This window comes from Drosophila santomea, chromosome 2R, assembly GCF_016746245.2.
Source record: "Drosophila santomea strain STO CAGO 1482 chromosome 2R, Prin_Dsan_1.1, whole genome shotgun sequence".
NCBI lineage: Eukaryota > Metazoa > Arthropoda > Insecta > Diptera > Drosophilidae > Drosophila > Drosophila santomea.
The window spans coordinates 15,472,492-15,491,203 of record NC_053017.2 but is presented as its reverse complement, the minus strand read 5'-3'; the positions used below and the strand labels follow the sequence as shown (position 1 = coordinate 15,491,203).

The window sequence follows — 18,712 nt, the reverse complement described above, 5'->3', positions numbered from 1 at the left end:
CCGCGGCTCCGTTCAGTTTGGAATAGAAAGACAGAGGCTGGTGTTGTTAGGCGCTCCCTTTCACTTGCCATGGATGCCATGGAGTTAGCTGTCGCTGGCAGGACTGCCTAACGATTTGCCTCAGGTTGTTTGATCGAATTTTCAGTTCCTGCAATTTGTCTGTCGGCCAGCTAAAATTGGAATCCCGGTCCGCGTGCGTATATATTTTGTATAAAACTCGTTGAGAATGGATGAAGCCGGCAAGGATGATGTGAAGCGAACCTCCATGTCCAACAGCACGGTGACGATAAGACCACGACTCATCTATGGCCTGCGCTCGGATGTGATTGGCAACATCCACTTCAATCTGACCAAGGAGGTCATCTATCCGGTGGAGGGCGTCCTGGCGTTCCACGACTATGTCCAAAACAAGCAGAGGTTTCTCAGGTGGGTACATCACGTCTTATATTAAGGATTATTAGGATTATCTTTGTAATCCTGCAGGCTGCCGGAGGATACGCGACCAGAGGTGATATCCATAAGTTCCCACCGCAAACTGCTGGCGGTGGTGGAAAGGCACTCAAAAAAGTAAGAGCTTTTTTTCAGATGATATATATTTCTTCGATTGATTTGACTCTTTTTTGACTTTCTATTAGTGGTCGGTATATATCCATTTATGAGTTGGCCACCCTGAAGAAGAGACGCCACTTGGAGCTGCCGGCCAACCATCGCAATGCGGAGATCCAGCAGATGATCTTCACCAACGACTCCAGATCGGTGGCCCTGATCACCCGCCCGCCGGAGGAAACCCTCATAATGTTGGTGCTGGACAAAACCAGTACGGTGATCGAGGGCCGGGCGACGATACCAGGATCTCATGGTGGCGCCGAGTGCATCGCTGGCAATCCAAACGATTGCAGTTTTCTGGCAGTCGGTGGCGAACGCACCCTGTTGCTGATGAGTAAATCGGAGCGGGGTTTCAGTATCAGCAATAATCTGAAGGTGAAATATAGGGTCACCTCGATGGCCTTTCTATCGCTGGACCTTCTGATGGTGGGCACATCGGATGATCAGTTGATCCTGGTGGAGAACGGCGAGCAGAAGTTGGCTCAAAAGGCAAGCGATGCGGACACCGTGGACTTGATGATCGATCAGGAGTTGTTCGATCGCGACAAGGAGTTGCAGGATCAGCGTTTCTTGCCCACACAGGCGGTCAGTCTGCCCGACAGGCGAGTCCTGTGCATGACCGCTTTTCCCAAGGGATTCGCCTACGTCATCTTCAATCGAGCCTTCGTCTTCGAGCGCGTTTCCAAGTTCAAGTTCGAGAGAAAAACCATCCTCACGGTGCCCACAAATCTGTATGCGGAGCATATGTACCAGATACAAAATCTGGCCATCGATCACAAACAGGAAACGGTGATAGTGACCGCATCCCATTGCCAGATTTACGTGGGCATTCTCATAGTTCCCGAGACCCTGAAGACCAAGCAGCTGAAGTTCGAACCGCTGGGAGTGCTCATCCACACTGGCGAAATCATCGCCATGTCCGTGTGCGCCTGGAAACCCATCATCATGACTGCCTGTGCGTAGAACTTCCAGCATCTTGATCACATTTTAATATTATCCTGCAGCCAGGGATCAGACCATCCGGATCTGGAACTATGAAACCGCCTTGGTGGAGCTGGTGCGCAAGTTTCAGGTGGATGTCAACATTGTGGAGCTCAGTTTGACGGGCCAGATGGCGGCCATTGGCTTCTCCGATCAGCTGCGTATCACCCAGATCTTCATGGATGATCTAAACGTAAGTTGTTTACTTTTCCAACTTATTTACTATTATTTATTTTACTATGTACCACCCTAGATTGTCAAGACGTACAACTTTCCGCACTGCAACGCGGTGCGGTATTCCAATTTTGGCCACATGATGGCCGCCGCCTATGACAACAACATAGCCGTCACCTCCGTGTACAAGCTGGATGTGCTGATCAATCTGAAGGGACACAATGGCATTGTGCTATCCGTGGCGTGGTCGAGGACGGACAAGTTCCTGATCTCCGGCGGAGCAGAGGGTGCCATCTATCTGTGGGACATCGAGACGGGCGCCCGCCTGCAGGAGATCGTCCAGAAGGGCACCGAATACGTGACCATCTCCTGCAGCACCAACGATCCGATGACGATCTTCGCGGGCACCAGTATCGGAACGATCCGCGAGTTCCAGGACTCCACGCTGGTGAGGGAGATCACCATTCCGTCGCGGACCAAGGGATCTGTATCCGATATATGTCTGGCCCGATCGGACTTGATTATGTTTGTGGCTGATCATGAGGGCAACCTTTTCAACATGCAACTGCCGTTCCTGGAGGCCGGCGGTGGAACCTTCACCAATTTCCGGTTCTTCGATGGACCGGTCAACAAGCTGCGCTTCTCCTACGATGGCACGCTGTTGTTTGCTATATCCAACAAGGGAACGCTGGCCATTTGGGCGATGGACAACATCGAGGGCAAGGTACCCTACATGGATCAGGATCTGATGCGCAGCCAGGAGGTCCTTATACCGCGCAGCCAACTCAACGACAAAATCGAACAGATTGCCAACCTGGAGTTGCGTTTGAAGCAGCAGGCGGAGGAGTTCCAGTACCAGTTGAGCCAGAACGAGATCTTTGATGGCCAGCAGCTGCAGGAGGTGCACAGGAGCTACTGCTCGGCGCTGGAGGAGCTGAAGGAGTTGAACAACGAGATCGAGGCGAGGCACACGGAGGAGATGAATCACATCACGTTCCAGATCAATTCCATACGGGAGGATCATCGCATTCAGCTGGACACGCTGGCCACTCAGTACTCGGAACGGATGCTGATAGAGTACCAGAAGTTCACCAATCTGCGCGAGAATATGCTGGAGCTGCGCGAGAGCTACGAGGACAAGCTGAAGAACTCCACGGGCACGCTGCAGGATACGGTGGAGGCCCTGGAGAACAACTACAAGCAGCAGCTAAACGAGCGCAAGGAGCTCATCCGTGACCTGATGAAGGAGATGCAGGACAAGAAGGCCGAGTTCATTGAGTACTGCCGCGAGGTGGAGCTGGAGAACGATCGCAACATGGTCTCCACGCAAACGGAGTACGAAAACAAGTTGACCACTGAGCGTAATGAAACCCAAATGTGGCGAGGCAAGGCGGGAGTCCTGCAGAAGAAGTTTGAGTCACAGAGCCGAGAAATTGACAATCTGCTAGAGGAAGTTGAGATCCTGAAGGAGGAGCATCACAAGTCGCAGCGCAACATACAGAAACAGATGCGCAACATCGAGGATCTACAGAAGGACATTGCCGATCGCGACTACGCCATCAACGGCAAGGAAAAACGCATACAGGACCTGCTGCACAAGAATCAGGAGCTGGACAAGTACAAGCAGGTGCTGGGCCACAAGATCGCCGAGCTCAAGGCGCAGATAGAGCCGCGCGAGTTTCAGATCAACGACAAGCGCAAGCACATCATCGAAATGGAAGCGGAGCTGGAGGGTCTCAACCAGAACAACGTGCAGCTGGAGCTGCAGTTGAAGGAGATGCGTGACAAGTACCTCAGTAACGTGGCCGAACTTCGGACGGAGCGACATCGGGCGAAGGCGTCCCGGGAGTGCCTGCACGCCATCTGCTCGGACATTTACTATGTGGCCGGAGAGATCAACTCGGCCGAGGGTCTGAAGAAGGCGGTGAAGGAGCTGTTCCGCAAGCACGCCTCCGACGATGAGCTCAAGCGATTCGTCACGCTGGACGCGGAGGTCAGGGACGAGTTTATGCGGCAGCGTAAGCAGATCGAGAATGTCCTGGATAGATACAAGTCGGTGGCCGAGGACAAGTCCGTGCAGAAGAAGTACGACAAGCTGTTCAAGGAGAACGTGATCCTGATTGAGGAGATCGAGAAGCTGAACGAGACCAACAAAATGCTGCGCAGCAAGGTCAAGGAGGACCTGCGTCGATCAACAAAGACAATCCACAAGTAGACAGGAGGACAGGAGGACTGTCTATGTGTTCTGTAGTCAAGCATAATCTATTAAAATATGTATTTCACATTGGACTTATCGAGAAATTTAGTTGAACGACAATATATACATACAAAATGGCATTGGTTTCGTTTTACTTTAGGTTCTATGCCTCCACCAGGACTTTCTTCGGTTTGCTGCTGGTTGCTTTGGTCTTTTCCGGCTCCTCGATGGCCTCGCTCTCGGCGGGAATCGGCAGATCTTCGGTGGGCACCTCTGGCAACTGGACACCCTTCTGTTGCTCTTCCTCCGCCTCCAGGGCATCCAGTTCGGCCAGGACGTCCTCCTCGTCCTGCGTGGTCAGCACATCCGTCAGTATGGCGTCTATTTCCTGCTGCTTTTCGATGCCCTCGCGGGTCTCGTCCATAATTCGCTCCACTTCGTCGATGTCCAGCATTTCATGCACCTTCTTAAGGGCAGCATTGCCCGCCTTAAGGCCGTCCAGCACCTTCATCTCCACCTGGGCGAACTCAATGTCCGCGGCCAACTTCTCCAGGTTTTCCAGCTGCTTGTCGGCATTGGTCAGTAGACTCTCCTGGTACTTCTTCTTGCGCAGCAGCAGTTTGGCCCGGCTAAAATGAAAACAATCGGTTTAAATGACCACATACATGGATGCAGTGTGTATGACACATACTCCTTGCGACCCTGCTGTAGGCACTTCCTGGCCAGGAGGCGATCATTCTCCAATTGCGTCTCGATTCGTTTTTGGTACTGCTTGAGCCGATCCCTTTGTTGCTTCAATTGCTGCAATAGGGCAAATGGTTATTGGTTTGTCCGGACTTCTGGGCGACCCAGTGACCACCAACTTACCAGCACCGCCTTGTCCTGGTCGGTGATCCGACTAGGAGCCGTCTTTTTGCTGGTTTTTCCAAACAAAGCTCCCATGACTAACTACGTGGCAGTGCAGACAATTTGGCTACTTTGTAGCTAGGGAAGGTGAAATTGGGGAAATCTGGAGTTACAACACTTTACACAACAATAAAAATGCACGTACAAAAGAATGTATAAACATAAAGTGCTTATATGGAAGAAAAAACTTTCAATATCTAAGCTTTTCACGGAAACATTGGTAGATATAATTCGCTAAATTAGCTATATATTAACATTTCCAAAAACAAACATTGGCTGCATTGCAGAGTGGCCGTTGTCGGAGTTCTGCAAAAAGAGCCGAGCTCAATTAAATACCAAGAAATCATACCATACATATACCGCACATTGTTTTTTAGCAGAGACACAAACCTTGCGGAATTTTCCAAACGATTTTTTAAAATTACACTTTTAATCAAACAAGTTACTTTCATATCTTGTGATTTGAAATACAGATTCCTAGGAAGGAAATCCTTGTAACTTAAACCACAGAAAGTTTTTAATCACCCGGCTGGTGGATTAGATATCCACTTATAGAACAAAAACCACTCGTTTGTACAGTTAATTATTCCGCTTTATTCGCACTTGCGTGCAAACCATTTTCAAGTTGTAAAAAATAGCTCTAATCCAAATTGAAAACCAGACAGAGTAGTTTAACGGTACGACTTCTGGTAGCGAGCACGGGCACCTGGACCGCCGAACTTCTTGGGCTCGCAGCGACGCGGATCGCCGACCAGCAGAGTTCTGTCGTACTGCACCAGAATGTCCTTGATCTCCTTCTTGGAGGCCTCATCGACGTCTGCAAGAGAGAATGTTCAAAGAATTAGCAATATTGCATAGAACGTAACTAGACCTAAACAAAGTTTGGCTGCAAGTGTCGATGAAGCCTCAAATAGCAATGGTCAAAGCTGCCAGCACTCTCTTTGATTGCGACATGCACTTAATCTCCCTTGCTCGAGTCTTTTCCTGGAAACGGCTATAGGTTCCAGCAAAAATCTGGGAGAAGGTGCTGGTTATTCTCGTATAAAATCGTGTAAATGTGCCTGAAGCATCACCCACTTTGCAGAACAACATTGCAACTTGGTTGGTATATGCTCATAAATTCATCTGCCTTTCAATAATGATTCGAAGGAAAAGGGATAACAATTCCAACAAAAATCTGGAAAAAGGGGACTGCATTTCCTAGTAGTGTTCCTGAAGCATCACCCAATTTGCACAATAATCGCGCAACTTGGTTGGTATATGCTCATAATAAAGTTCAATCTGCCTTTCAATAATGATTCGGAGGAAAAGGGATAACAATTCCAACAAAAATCTGGAAAAAGGGTCTTAAATTCCTAGTGTTTCTGAAGCATCACCCAATCAACACATCTATCGTGCAGCTTGGTTGGTATATGCTCATAACTTAATCTGCCTTTCAATAATGATTCGAAGGAAAAGGGATAACAATTCCAACAAAAATCTGGAAAAAGGCACTTTGCTTCTGAGTTCTGATGCCGAGCTGTACTTACATTTCTGGTAGAAGGCAACGAGAGCCTTGGAGATGGCCTGGCGGATGGCGTAGATCTGGGCTACATGACCACCACCGCTGACGCGCACGCGGATGTCCACGCCGGCGAATTTCTCCTGCAAAATACATAATTATATCCGTGTTAATAGAGGTTTACAAATGGTGCATTTATATAGGTGTTGAGTTCGATCAGAATTGAATATTAATCTCATTTGGCTTCGAATTCGGGATAAAGGTTATCATCATATTAGAGCTACAAGCCAGGCTTCCGTTTCAAAAGGGGCTGTGATTGCAGTTAACATGTTTGAATGTATACATCTGCTTTTGCCCTATACTTTTCCGGGCATCAAAACACATTGCTTTACGAGCATTTTTGAAGCGGAAACCTTGGCTTTCTGGGCTGCTCCTCCTGCGGCGTACTCACCTTGCCGAGCAACAGAAGGGGCTCCTGCAGTTTGTATTGCAGGACCTTGGGTTCAATCTGCTCCAGAGGACGACCGTTCACCTTCAGGAGGCCGTTGCCACGCTTGCAGTAAGCGACGGCGGTGGCGGTTTTCTGCAATAATAAAGATCACCGGTTATCACTCAACGATCCAAACTGAAGCCAGCTTAAAATCCAATTTCCAGGCTAAAATCCTCGCGCACACGCACACAAACATAACCTCTGCGATGTTGAGGCGGCGGCAGCAGCGATTTTTTGCCGCCGCCGTTTGACGCGAGTTTTTCGCCTGCACGTGTCGCACGATTATTTTAGTGGATTTCGGTTGCTTAATTCACACACACCTTGCGTCCGAAGACCTGGACAGCCTGCACGGGTTCTCTGCGCTGCAAAATACAAATATTCGCAACATTTTAGGCATTAGTTACAGACGAATTCGATGTTTTTTCACAGGCACAAATACCTTCTGCTGCATTTTGTTCCGCGAGTTGGGTAGGAAAAGAGCGGAAGTCGCGTTGACAGTTAGGGTGACCGCATTTCGGCATTCGCGCAGCTGTCAGTGGGAAAATACCAGAAAGCGACACCTGCCGGGCAGTGTTGCAAAACGAAGTGCTATCGGAAAAGTCGGTTCAAATTTTGAGTTATATTATCATTATATTATTATTATTCACCTATATGGTCATAAGTTATACAAAGAACAAAAACAAAAATGTTATAAAATTTTAAATTTTATAAGGGAGTTCACGAATTTCTGTAACTATATCAGCAAGCGTTTACTTAAACTCCAAACAATATAAAGAAAAAAAAGTAATAAACTTAAGTAGTAAATTAGGCTTTCGCCGTATTGAGAGCTAAAAGCTGTGTAAATTTGATCTCATAATTTAAGTAATTTATGTATGGAATGCGAATATCTAAACTACAAAATACCGAGATTTGGTATTTTTTTTTAAAACAATCGCACTCTATCGATAGACTACCATATCTATCATAAAGACAATGAAAAAAAGATTAATTTGGGTGCATCTGTGTCAGTAAATATACAAAAAAGTGCTCAAAGTGCCTAATTCCGCGAGCCAAAAATGGTTGTTTGCACAGCCACAATGCCCCCGGAAACACGGCAAGTACCCGCGATGAAGAAAGAGCACTCGGAACTGCTGGAAAACCCAGCAAACTCTGAACCTGCTGACCCTGGCGATAAAGGAGAGGTAATCGTCGACGAGGATCGTGAAGAGGGCGAGATTGTAGATGAATTCGAGCTGATCATTTCGTCCGAGGATGAGGAGTTCAAGTTGCGTGCTCGGATACAACAGCTGGAGGAAAACAACAAGGATGTGGAGCGCATGGACATGCTATCCGCCAATTTGGCACATCAATACAGTAAGCAACACGTTCGGTTCTACGCATTTAGATTAAGTGGGTTCCCTTCTGGGTTGGTTGAACTTATGCACATTGCCATTGCAGATTACCCAAAGCCTGGACCGCGCTTGCCGTCGCAGCAACAAAAGTCGCCCGTTTACATCCTGTCGGATGTGTCGAGCCAGTCCGACGATGAGTTCGAGGCCCAGCGAAAGTATCGCAAGCACAAGGTGCGCCGCCTGGAGCTGGGCAAAAGGCACAATCCTACGTTGTCCAGTGACTACCGGCGGAATCCCTTTGTCAGGCGCCACAAGCACACCTCGCCACCTCCTCCGGTCACCACACAGCGCCGGCGACAAGACTATCACCATCATCAGCCGCCCAATCACCACCAGCGTCGCCACCAGCAACACCACGAGCTTGATGATTCCCTGGACAGCGACGGCGAGCTGGGCGAATACGACATAAACGGGGACAACGAAGACGACGAGATAGACCTGCATAGGCTGAGACTAAGCCGAAATAAGTTGCGCGTGGCCTTGGCACGGGAGGAGCGAGAGGAATTTGTAAGTCACTACAAAAACAGTCTGAGGGAGCGGCTACAGTACCGCGTGCCCAAGTCGCCCAGCCCAAAGCTGGAGGTGCCGCAAAGCGAAGATCCTGCCGAGCTTAAGCTTCGACTTATAGCCCTTAAATCTGCCATACTGAAAAAGCATTTAGCGCGAAAGAAGCGAGACGCAGAGCGGGCTTACTCACCCACTGATATGATCAATCGCGTGCATCCAGCCATTTCCAATGACGACGACATCGATGACTTTATGGAGATCAGTCCAGCCGCTTCGCCAGACCGAGTACAAAGTCCGCCAAGATACCCAATAGATTACGCCGTGGACACAAAGCCTGTGGACATGGAACTAGCCGAAACCGACAGCGATGATCAGCAAAAAGATGTGTGGAATTCGTGGTCAAACAACTGGAACTCCATTGATAACGCAGGCGGCAGTTGGCGTTGCTTCTTGCCCAACAACTTGCCGCCCGTTTCGGTGCCCATTGTGATAGACGAAGACGATGAGGTGGATATTAATACGGATGATCGGATAAGGAGAGAGAATATGGTTTACGATGACGACGAAGTACCGCCGCCACCGCCGCCCTTTCACATTCCACAAATGCATCTGGAGGACGAGGATGCCCGGGATGCCATGCACCTAGTCGACCAGCATTCCAATCATAGCTATAACTCGGAGTTGCAGACCGTTTCCATGGAAAACTCGCAGACGATTATAAAGACATTTGACCAATCCCAGGCGAATTCGAGTGACGATGAGGCTGGAGCCTTGCGAGCTATTTTGCTATCCAATTTACGGTCAAATAGACCTCCACCACCACCTCCAAGAACTCCACATCCTGTTGATTGTGATCCTAATTCTGCTCCGGCTCCGGTCCAAGTTCCGGAACCTATTGCAGTCCCTGTGGTCTCTCATGTACCTGCTCCTGTTCCCGATTCAGTGCCTTCTCTTGTACCTGGTGCAGTGTCTCAGCTTAAGGACGAATCAACGCCAGACAATGATTCAGATGATCCAGAGGAGCTGCGTTTATTGCTCCTTTCCAGCATAGCAAGCAAAAAGCGGACCAATGACCCAAAATCGAAGTCTGGTTTAAGTCCAGAGATACTCAAGAATGCTGTGAAACGCTTCCAGCCATCGGAATTGCCCATAAAAGATGAACAGTCTCAGGACCAACAGTCAATTCCAGAAGAGAATAATGTACTGGAAGCAGGAAAGGAAATAATAAATGAAGCTGTTGCTGAGCCGATTACCTTGGAAACTGCGCCCATTAACGAGGAGTCTTTGGAGGTGCCACAGCCAGTGGCCAAGCTTAAAATCCAGGAACGGAAGCAAACGTCACCGTCCACAAAAATCATAAAAATTGTAAAGCCCAACAAGGTGATAAACAAAAAGACAACGACCAAACGGAAATTGCTCGGAAATGAAGGTTCCGGGTTGAGCATAAAGCGGCCAACAGCCTTAATGATTAAGGAGCCCAGCGCTCCACTGCGTGGTCAGGAAGTGATCGCATCCAGCACTCGCCTAATCACCACCGTAGATCCAGCTAGCATCAAAGTAAATAAGCTAATCATTAGCTTAGCAGACGAGTCGGCCGCCAGTGATGATGACCTGGAGCTGAGTTCGTGCTTCGCTTATACAAACGCAGACATTGCCAGCCCCTTGAGTTTGGCAATGGGTAGCTTAAGTGGCTCCACTACCAGATCAAATACTCCCATATCCGAGATTGCCGAAACGGCTCCCAATGCCAATAACAATCTCAGACGAACTGTGATCAATGAATACTTTGAGAAGAAGATCGACGATTTTCTGAAGCAAGCTAGATCCAAAGCTCCCACAACTAACTCACCAGAGGCAGCAACCGAAAAGAGTTCTGAGAAACCCCAGGTTGAGGAAAAACCTCCAGCAAGTGCTACTTCTTCCAAGACGCAGACGCCGCCCAAGACGACGCCGGTGGTGCGTTTACAAATTATTCGTATAAAAGCATTTTGATATTTAATATAATTTCATTTATTTCTCAGGCTGTTCGCCATTTGCCAGTGGCATCGCAGAAGGAATACCTCCGTTTGGTCGAGCGTATGCAAATGCTGGAGCAAAAGAAGGTGCGGGCAGCCAAGGCAGCTGCTCCTGTGGCCAAAAGTAAAGCACCCACGGTTGAAAAGCCATCGTCGCAGAGCAAATCAGCACCTAGCACGGCAAATATTGTAAAGAACCCAGCCAAGGAAGTCATAGCCAGTACAACGACTTCCACCATGACCAACGCTAAAGCTACCTCAGCAGTTCAGAAACCTCAAGTCAAAGCTGCGGACTTAAAGTCACCAAAAACAAAAGCTAAGCAAAATCAGATGTCCAAGGAGAGTCGTTTGAAGGCATTTGAAAATTCGTTTGTTAAGATTGGGTAGATATATTAGAGTAAATAGAACTTATAGTTACTATTCCCTGATAATGATCATTTTCAGGGGAAGCATGCTAGTCAATCTGGACAAATCGCTGCAAATGGTGGAAGAAGCCAAGAAGTCAAAGGCAATACGTCTGCGATGCTCACATCGTCTCAAGGAACTTTATGCCGAAATGCAGACCATGAGGCAGACGGTAAAACAGGAGGAACTTAAGCTAGCGAGGATTCAGCCCGAGATTCAGGCCAGCCATGAGATCATCATATCACTGAAGCAGAAACGACATAAACTCCATGCGGCGGCTATGGACTTGGGCCGTGGATTAAGGGGCGATGACTACAGGTACTACCATCATCAACCACAACAGCAACCAGAACGGCGTGGGAAATCTGGAACAAAACGATTACAGAAACCAAATCAACGACTAGGGAATGGGAGGAGCTCTATGCTACTAACAATTTGCTATTCTTACAGGTTAATCGACGAGGGAAAGGCTGCCATCACCACCAAATCAACACAACTCACCAAGGAGATACGCCTGTATAATTCTATTGTAAACTACGCTGACCTTAAGAAACTGACTGATGCGGAGATTAGTGAAGCAAACACTGTGATGCACAAGGAATCCAAAATGATTCAACAGGAGGAGTCAAGGGAAAATTTTGAGTCGAATTCTCAGGAACCGGCAGCTTTACAGCCTGCTCAGCCTATTGCGGATCCTCAGATTAAAAAACAAAGTGAAGCGGAGACAGAGCCTGCGATTGGAAATGAACCCGAGACGGAGACTGACCCTCCAGATGTGCGTGGATTTCGATTTGTACAAATTGCTTCAAAATCTATAGCTAAGAATCTCATTCAAGGCGACTTTCCGCTGTTATTCTTCAGTGTATTATCACACTGTTATTTCTAAATTTTTGCCACAAACCCGCACTAACAATACGGTTGAGTTTATTTCTAGGATCAGGCGCAGCAAAGAACTGTAGAAGTTGCCGTTAAAACAACCGCACCCTACACGGTTAGCATAATGCGGGAACTGCGCGAGGAGAAGTCCGACGAGCATCGTTGGGACAACTATCTAAGTGCCTATCAAACGCCCATGTGCAGGAACTACAATAGGTGTGTATTATGAGAATAAACGGTCGCTTGGCGAATTGTATTTGCTTTGTATTCTCTTTTGTAAGCCACCTCGATGTCCACGCCACAATCTGCCCGTTCGATCTGATGGGTCGCTGTGAGGATGCGGACTGCTCCTATCTGCATTTAGCCCGCCCCGACTCCCAAAATGAGCTGCCAAAGACAAACCCTCTCTCTATATCTTACAAATAACAAACTCACTAAAACACTAAAAGCAAAAATAACCCGAAAAAAATATGTAAAAGCGTGCTTGAATTCTGGTAAGTTGGACTCTTCACGCGACTTAATATTTAAATGTTGCTTTCAGTCAACGTTAAAAAGAAATAAACCCACAAATCACATGCCAAGCAGACGAAGAGAAGCATCCGCCGGCGCAGCGAGTGCTAAACCATAAAAACCGAAAAAATAGCAATGAAAAAACAATCGTTACTAGGTTGTATCTTGTTTGTTAAATACATTTATATATATCGTATATCGTGTAGTGCAAGTTCCACGTCTCCGTCGCTCAAGGACGAGTTTTCGGGCTAAAGTTTGAACGGATGTGCATCCCTAGTTTCGCCTATAGTTTTTTACCTTATTATTTAAACCATTTTTGAACAATGTCGCCATATATGAATGCTCGAAGGCAACGATTATATAAGCTTAAATAGTTGATTTCAATGCGCGATGATTATAATTTATAAATGCGTTTGCCAATTACAAACATTTTCATATCGCAGAAAATACCAAATTTATTTTTTTATTTCGAAATCACTTTTTGATATCCAATTAAAGAAGTTTAATTATTATAAAGTTTTCTAAAAATGCAAAAAATGAATTTACAAAACAAATTCGGCAAAAAAAAAAAAAATGAAGAGAAATAAATAAAAGAAGCGTACAAAATGAAATGAGGAGTCTTTCAGTGTGGGGAAAGGGTAAAGACCGCAAATACGCTAATTTAGCCTTGTTTATTCCTAAATATAATTTAAATAAATACAGTGGGTTTATCACAGCCAATCCATGCAGGAGCGCGAGCCAATTTACACAGTTCACACAGTTTCCATCGCCTCCTGGAGCCCGCATCCCGGTTCTACTCGTTGCCGAAGTACACGTACTCGCGGCACCAGTCCTTGATGCCATCCTCGTTGCCACAGCACATGGGATAGACGAACTCCGACTTGGTCACCTTGGCGCACCGCATGCACAGCTCCATCGTAGTGGAGTCCTTCTCGCACTGTTGCACCTTCAGCACCGTCTCCACCGACAGATTGCCGTGGTATTCGCTGGGATCCACGTTGACCTCGCCCGCGGAGGGTCGGGCATCGGCACTGAGTACGAGTAGAGTCATTATCAATATGTTGCTGAACATCTGTAATCAGTCCAAAGTTGAACAATTCGTTAATTGAATTTTCGGCTGTGACACAATTGAGTGGCGAGGAGCATTAGAGGCGCTTCAATCTGGTTCTGAGCCAGATAAATCAAATCAGATCTGAGCCAGAATAAACGAGTTTGTTGGAGTTTAAACTGTGATCCTCTTGCAACAAAATGTGTGTCTATGTCTGCTGGCCAAAGTGGCATAAACATATTTAATTCATTTGCAAAATCACGTTCACTGCCTTAGATTAGTTTTATTTATTGGTTCAATTCACTTGAAGTGTTTTTCATGTGGCACCTTTCCAATAAATCATTCTCAAGTCTAATTGCTTTATTTGCCAAGTACATTTCGATGGCTGATTAGCACTTAACATTATCTTCGGGAATTTTACTAGACTTTGGAATCGAAAAATCGAATTCTCATGGACAGATGGTTAATTTTTGGCGCTTACTTTCTTAGCCCGTTCTTTCTTAGTTGCTAAACTAACACTTTATCCGCACCACGGCCAATTTGCCAATTCGCCAAGTACCCGACGTGATATTTCCTTCGAACGATCTGATCGCAACTGGAAGCCAGCGGAGCTCGAGCATTACTTTTTATACTTGGCCCACGCTTGCTGAACAGATCGTGCCGAGATCGTCCAGCATTCGTGACACATAATTCCTGATAGCTGATAGGCCAGTGGCCAGTATCAGGTAATACTAGCACCCACTATCTCGATCTCGGCGAACGTGCCATTTCGATGGCAAGGAGTTGGCATTTCCCCCAAAATTTACAATCGCACATTGTTGTGGCATCGCAAAATCAGTAGGCAGCCACTCCACGCACGAGTGTGCCACGATGTTTGAGTCGGTGCGTGAATTTGGCAGCGATTAGGACGCGACACTATCTCCTGCTTCTGTCCAGTGGGATGATGCATGAGTGTATGGGTATTCTGGCGCGTGAATAAATTATTTGTGACCAACATATGGCTGCGTTGTTAAAACACTTGTGGAGAAATACTATTTTGCTTCTTGGTAGTTGTGATTGTTTGCATATTACTTATACGCACCGTTGCCGTTCTTATATAATTCAAACAGGATGTATGGACCGAAAATGACTTATTTGCAGTTTTTCATTTATATATTTAATACGTTTTTTGATTTCCCTAAGCTAATTAGTTTTATTATTAATACGCACCTATTGAACCCATTGCATTGTAATCGAACTCGACGCATTTCATTCCTATGACGATCGCACTAATACATGCCTGTGTGACCGCATAGTGCACATTAATGTTGCGTATACACACAGTCAATTAGTGAAACATCATGTTGCTGATAAGGGGATTTCATGGGCGCCCGCCCAACTGATTAAAGCTGATCACTGTGATCCCAATCGCGCAATGCAATTATATTTCATTTTACTGTGCAATGTTTGGGCCAGTGTTTACTTCCGGCAATAAAGCGGCTCTTGGAGGTTGTTTCATCACACTTGTTCATACGCATTGCCGGGTGACCTCACCCACTATTTACAGAGCCCTTTTTCCAGATCTACATATGTATGTACATATGTATATACATATGTAGGTACATACGTAGTTACCCATGTGATTAAGTGCATTCATTCACTCTGCGCAAAACTAATAAGCGTTTCGTCGCCAACTGAAATTGCATTTCGAATTCTCGGAACTGACAGCGGTTGTTCCCCGAAATATGTAAAGGCGTACACTTTTAATTACTTTATTTTTCCACATTGTAAGTGCGAGCATTTTGCTGCCGAAGGTCATGGTTGGTAAAAAATTATACATTGCTTGAAAGGGAGGCTTTTAATTAGGGCTAGTGTTTTTTAAAAAACAAATAAATAATAACTTACGTGTGTAAGGCGGAATGCATAGGGGTTTTCTGAAAGGCCCGTCTAGCAGTTCAATAAGTGTAACCCTTTAAGGCAACCTTGATCCTAACTGATAACCCGATTTCCTCAATTAATCCGCACTGTAATCCATTCACAACTAACCAAGTAATGTAAGTAAACTAGTAAAGGGGGAATTTAGGAACGAGCAAGTTGTATTTGGATTACATGGGAAAATTCAGAAACTATGTATCTCGATGTGGAGAATGATTAACCTTAGAGCGGGGAAAAGTTGCTCGACTGCAAGGCGATTAACCGATTGATGGGTCCATCTTGAGTTGTATATATTTGAAGACCTAGTTTGAAGTACATATACCAAGCAAACAAACAATGCAGCGCTGATTAGGCTAATCACATCATCGCAATCGTAATAGATTCAACTACTCCAACCAAAGCTCTTTCTCATATATTTGTTGTAGCAAATTAAACCTTTGTTTAATGCAAATTGTTGGTGTATTGAACTGGTATTTGAATATCCAGGGCAATGTCATTGAATGCGCCAATATAGAAGCAATCAAAAACGATGATTCCTGGGCTCGACAATAAACCTTGGAGCGAAAGATTAACGCAATCAGACGAAATTCCTGTTGATTTCTTTCGTTTGGTTTTGACTTAATTAGTCCAATCCAACAATCGAATCGAGTGGACAGGGAAACGATCCCTCCATCTACAAGTACATACATAGTATTTCGCCAGACAAATGATTTCGGTAATCAGATCGACACGGATCTGGGTACTTAAAGCGTGACAATTACCGAGCGAATTTTTTGAAGAAATCATGCCAATTATTTGACTACTGGTGAATGGTTATACAGAACGGTAGGTAGGCCCTGTTGCCAAGTGGATCTCGCATGCACACGGAAACTGAGACTTTTGTATTTATATATTTATAGTGCGAGGGTAAAATGCAGATTGGCGATTGCCGATCGCCAGCTATAAATACGAAATACGAATCAGAATGTTTACAATACGGTGGCCGAGACTGGCTGCTTATCAGAGGGAGGTCACCCACCGCCATTGTTTGTTTGTCTCCGGCTCGGTCCCAGATGACTAATGTCATCAGCCGAATTTCTTGGCCCCCACCTTGGCCCGACCCCATAAATTATGTCCAACTTTCCACCCACACTGTCTGCGAATGACTTCGGCATGTCCAAAGTCCATTGCCATAATCTCGATGGCGTTTTATGATCCATGTAGCATGCGGCTGAAGTGTGCCGTCGATCGCAGGATATAAATCGAGTGATTAGACATTGATTATCGGTCACGAACGAGACGGTCAAGTTTATGGCTTCACTTTCCATTTTCCCTGCAATATCTTTCGATTTCACACTGGCATGAAACCCATAGATTTCTGCCAAGATTTCTCACAAGGAATCTAAAATATATCTCATCTTATATCAATTTAGATATTGGTAAGTTATAACTTCATATTCTATACATGTGCTGTTATATCTATATAACATATTTTTTTAACTAAACGTCATTGTATATATGTTTAAATTTTTGTTCGGTTTTTGTACTTCTTTTCAAATTATGGCTGTAAGTATTAATTTTATATATATTTCCTTTTTTCGTTGGGTTTTATTTTATTTCTACATTTTCTGTACCTTACAGACGTCAATTTTACATTGCATTTTACACAAAAGCTTGTCAGCCTGAAATATCTGTTTGGTTGAAGAACACAATAAATGGCTTTTCAGCTTACGTGTCAAGTCGAAGTAAATTGTAAAGTAAAGTATAAAACAAGAGAGAACGCTATAGTCGAGTTCCCCGACTATCTGATACCCGTTACTCAGCTAGTGGAAGGGAGAAGGAGAGTCTTAAACACAATTTTTGGCGGTTTGTAGGCGTTATAGTGGGCGTGGCAGAAAGTTTTTTGGCAAATCGATAGAAATTTACAAGACCAATACAAAAATGAAAAAATATCAAAACATTTTTCAAAAGTGTGGGCGTGGCAGTTTTGGGCGGTTTGTGGGCGTTAGAGTGGGCGTGGCAGCATGATTCGACAAACTTGCGCTGCGTCTATGTCCCTGGAGTCTGTATGCTTAATCTCAACTTTCTAGCTTTTGTAGTTCCTGAGATCTCGACGTTCATACGGACAGACAGACGGACAGACGGACGGACAGACGGACAGACGGACAGACGGACAGACGGACGGACAGACGGACATGGCCAAATCGACTCGGCTATTGATCCTGATCAAGAATATATATACTTTATATGGTCGGAAACGCTTCCTTCTGCCTGTTACATACTTTTCAACGAATCTAGTATACCCTTTTACTCTACGAGTAACGGGTATAATAATTAAAAAATTTTCGTATACTAAAAAAAAATATTTATAATAAGTTTCAACATGAATAGAGATTATAATTTCCTTAAAAGCCTGCATTACTTTGATTTAGGGTTTATATACGTTTTTATTTTAGCACATGTTTTTCCATTTTAAAGTGTTAAGCAATTTATATTTGTACTCCAAGCATGTGACACATTTGGTGCATATTTGAGCTGCACAGACATAATCCAACTTGAATGGCCAAATGCAGCTAAATAAACTGTTTATCCACTGATTAGCCGAATGTTTGCCTGACAACTAATTAAATTGGCTGCCGGAATGCAGTCGACATTTTGCCATTTTGGCATTGCGAACGCGCTATGGCGGACATCCCAGGAGACGCCAGATTTGCATAGTTTATGCCATGAAGTTGTACAAATGCCATTCCGATGCCCAGTCCAGCCAGGCCCCACTTACCCCACATTTACCGCCCATTTTACCCCCATTCAATCATTGTTCGTTGTCAATTGCCAATGGCCATTGCAGTGATATTGATTTTCTGTACCGAAACCCCTGTTGGGAACGCATTACGAGTGCACAACTATTTATTGCATAGTACGCTATAGCCAAGGTCAGTTCTAGACCCCACCAACCAAACAACCCCATTATTGGGGGATTTGGGGGAAACGTGACCCGGCTCCATTCAGTGTCACCTAGTTCACCCCTGTCACCTTTAGTCACCTGACCCACAATACCTACCCCAAACATAATAATGGGGGTAAATATCACGAAGCTGGTGGTGCTGACTTATGCAAGTCACTTTACATTTCGAAGCTGATGGCTTTCCCATCGAATTTCTCAGTGGTTCCTAAGTCGCACAAACTATGTATCTAATCTTGTTTGTTTGTAT

At 45.5% G+C, this 18,712-nt stretch overlaps 5 protein-coding genes across 6 annotated transcripts; 2 read left to right on the top strand and 3 right to left on the bottom strand.

The window, feature by feature from the left end:
- The first annotated feature begins 77 nt into the window (after positions 1 to 77).
- On the top strand, positions 78 to 4,098 carry LOC120445973 (cilia- and flagella-associated protein 57). The gene is made up of 5 exons (XM_039626705.2): positions 78 to 426; positions 484 to 567; positions 636 to 1,561; positions 1,611 to 1,780; positions 1,841 to 4,098. The coding sequence occupies exons 1-5, from the start codon at positions 227 to 229 to the stop codon at positions 3,974 to 3,976; spliced, it is 3,516 nt and encodes a 1,171-aa protein (XP_039482639.1). The 5' UTR covers positions 78 to 226; the 3' UTR covers positions 3,977 to 4,098.
- On the bottom strand, positions 4,003 to 5,073 carry LOC120445975 (charged multivesicular body protein 6-A). The gene is made up of 3 exons (XM_039626706.2): positions 4,826 to 5,073; positions 4,650 to 4,759; positions 4,003 to 4,587 (listed from the first exon to the last, which is right to left on the bottom strand). Exons 1-3 carry the CDS (start codon positions 4,898 to 4,900, stop codon positions 4,122 to 4,124), a joined length of 651 nt encoding a protein of 216 aa, XP_039482640.1. The 5' UTR covers positions 4,901 to 5,073; the 3' UTR covers positions 4,003 to 4,121.
- A 365-nt stretch (positions 5,074 to 5,438) lies between these two features.
- On the bottom strand, positions 5,439 to 7,410 carry LOC120446501 (40S ribosomal protein S16). The gene is made up of 5 exons (XM_039627509.2): positions 7,295 to 7,410; positions 7,176 to 7,217; positions 6,817 to 6,948; positions 6,394 to 6,508; positions 5,439 to 5,681 (listed from the first exon to the last, which is right to left on the bottom strand). Exons 1-5 carry the CDS (start codon positions 7,304 to 7,306, stop codon positions 5,536 to 5,538), a joined length of 447 nt encoding a protein of 148 aa, XP_039483443.1. The 5' UTR covers positions 7,307 to 7,410; the 3' UTR covers positions 5,439 to 5,535.
- A 397-nt stretch (positions 7,411 to 7,807) lies between these two features.
- Positions 7,808 to 13,022, top strand: LOC120444772. 2 transcript variants are annotated; one of them, XM_039624705.2, is made up of 7 exons: positions 7,808 to 8,208; positions 8,293 to 10,709; positions 10,775 to 11,151; positions 11,213 to 11,491; positions 11,624 to 11,948; positions 12,108 to 12,265; positions 12,331 to 13,021. In XM_039624705.2, the coding sequence occupies exons 1-7, from the start codon at positions 7,911 to 7,913 to the stop codon at positions 12,473 to 12,475; spliced, it is 3,999 nt and encodes a 1,332-aa protein (XP_039480639.1). In that variant the 5' UTR covers positions 7,808 to 7,910; the 3' UTR covers positions 12,476 to 13,021. The 2 variants fall into 2 exon arrangements, with proteins under 2 accessions (XP_039480639.1, XP_039480638.1); XM_039624704.2 differs by having other exon boundaries at positions 11,213 to 11,948; positions 12,331 to 13,022.
- A 189-nt stretch (positions 13,023 to 13,211) lies between these two features.
- LOC120444773 lies at positions 13,212 to 14,204 on the bottom strand. The gene is made up of 2 exons (XM_039624706.2): positions 14,089 to 14,204; positions 13,212 to 13,631 (listed from the first exon to the last, which is right to left on the bottom strand). The coding sequence occupies exon 2, from the start codon at positions 13,629 to 13,631 to the stop codon at positions 13,353 to 13,355; it is 279 nt and encodes a 92-aa protein (XP_039480640.1). The 5' UTR covers positions 14,089 to 14,204; the 3' UTR covers positions 13,212 to 13,352.
- Positions 14,205 to 18,712: the final 4,508 nt, after the last annotated feature.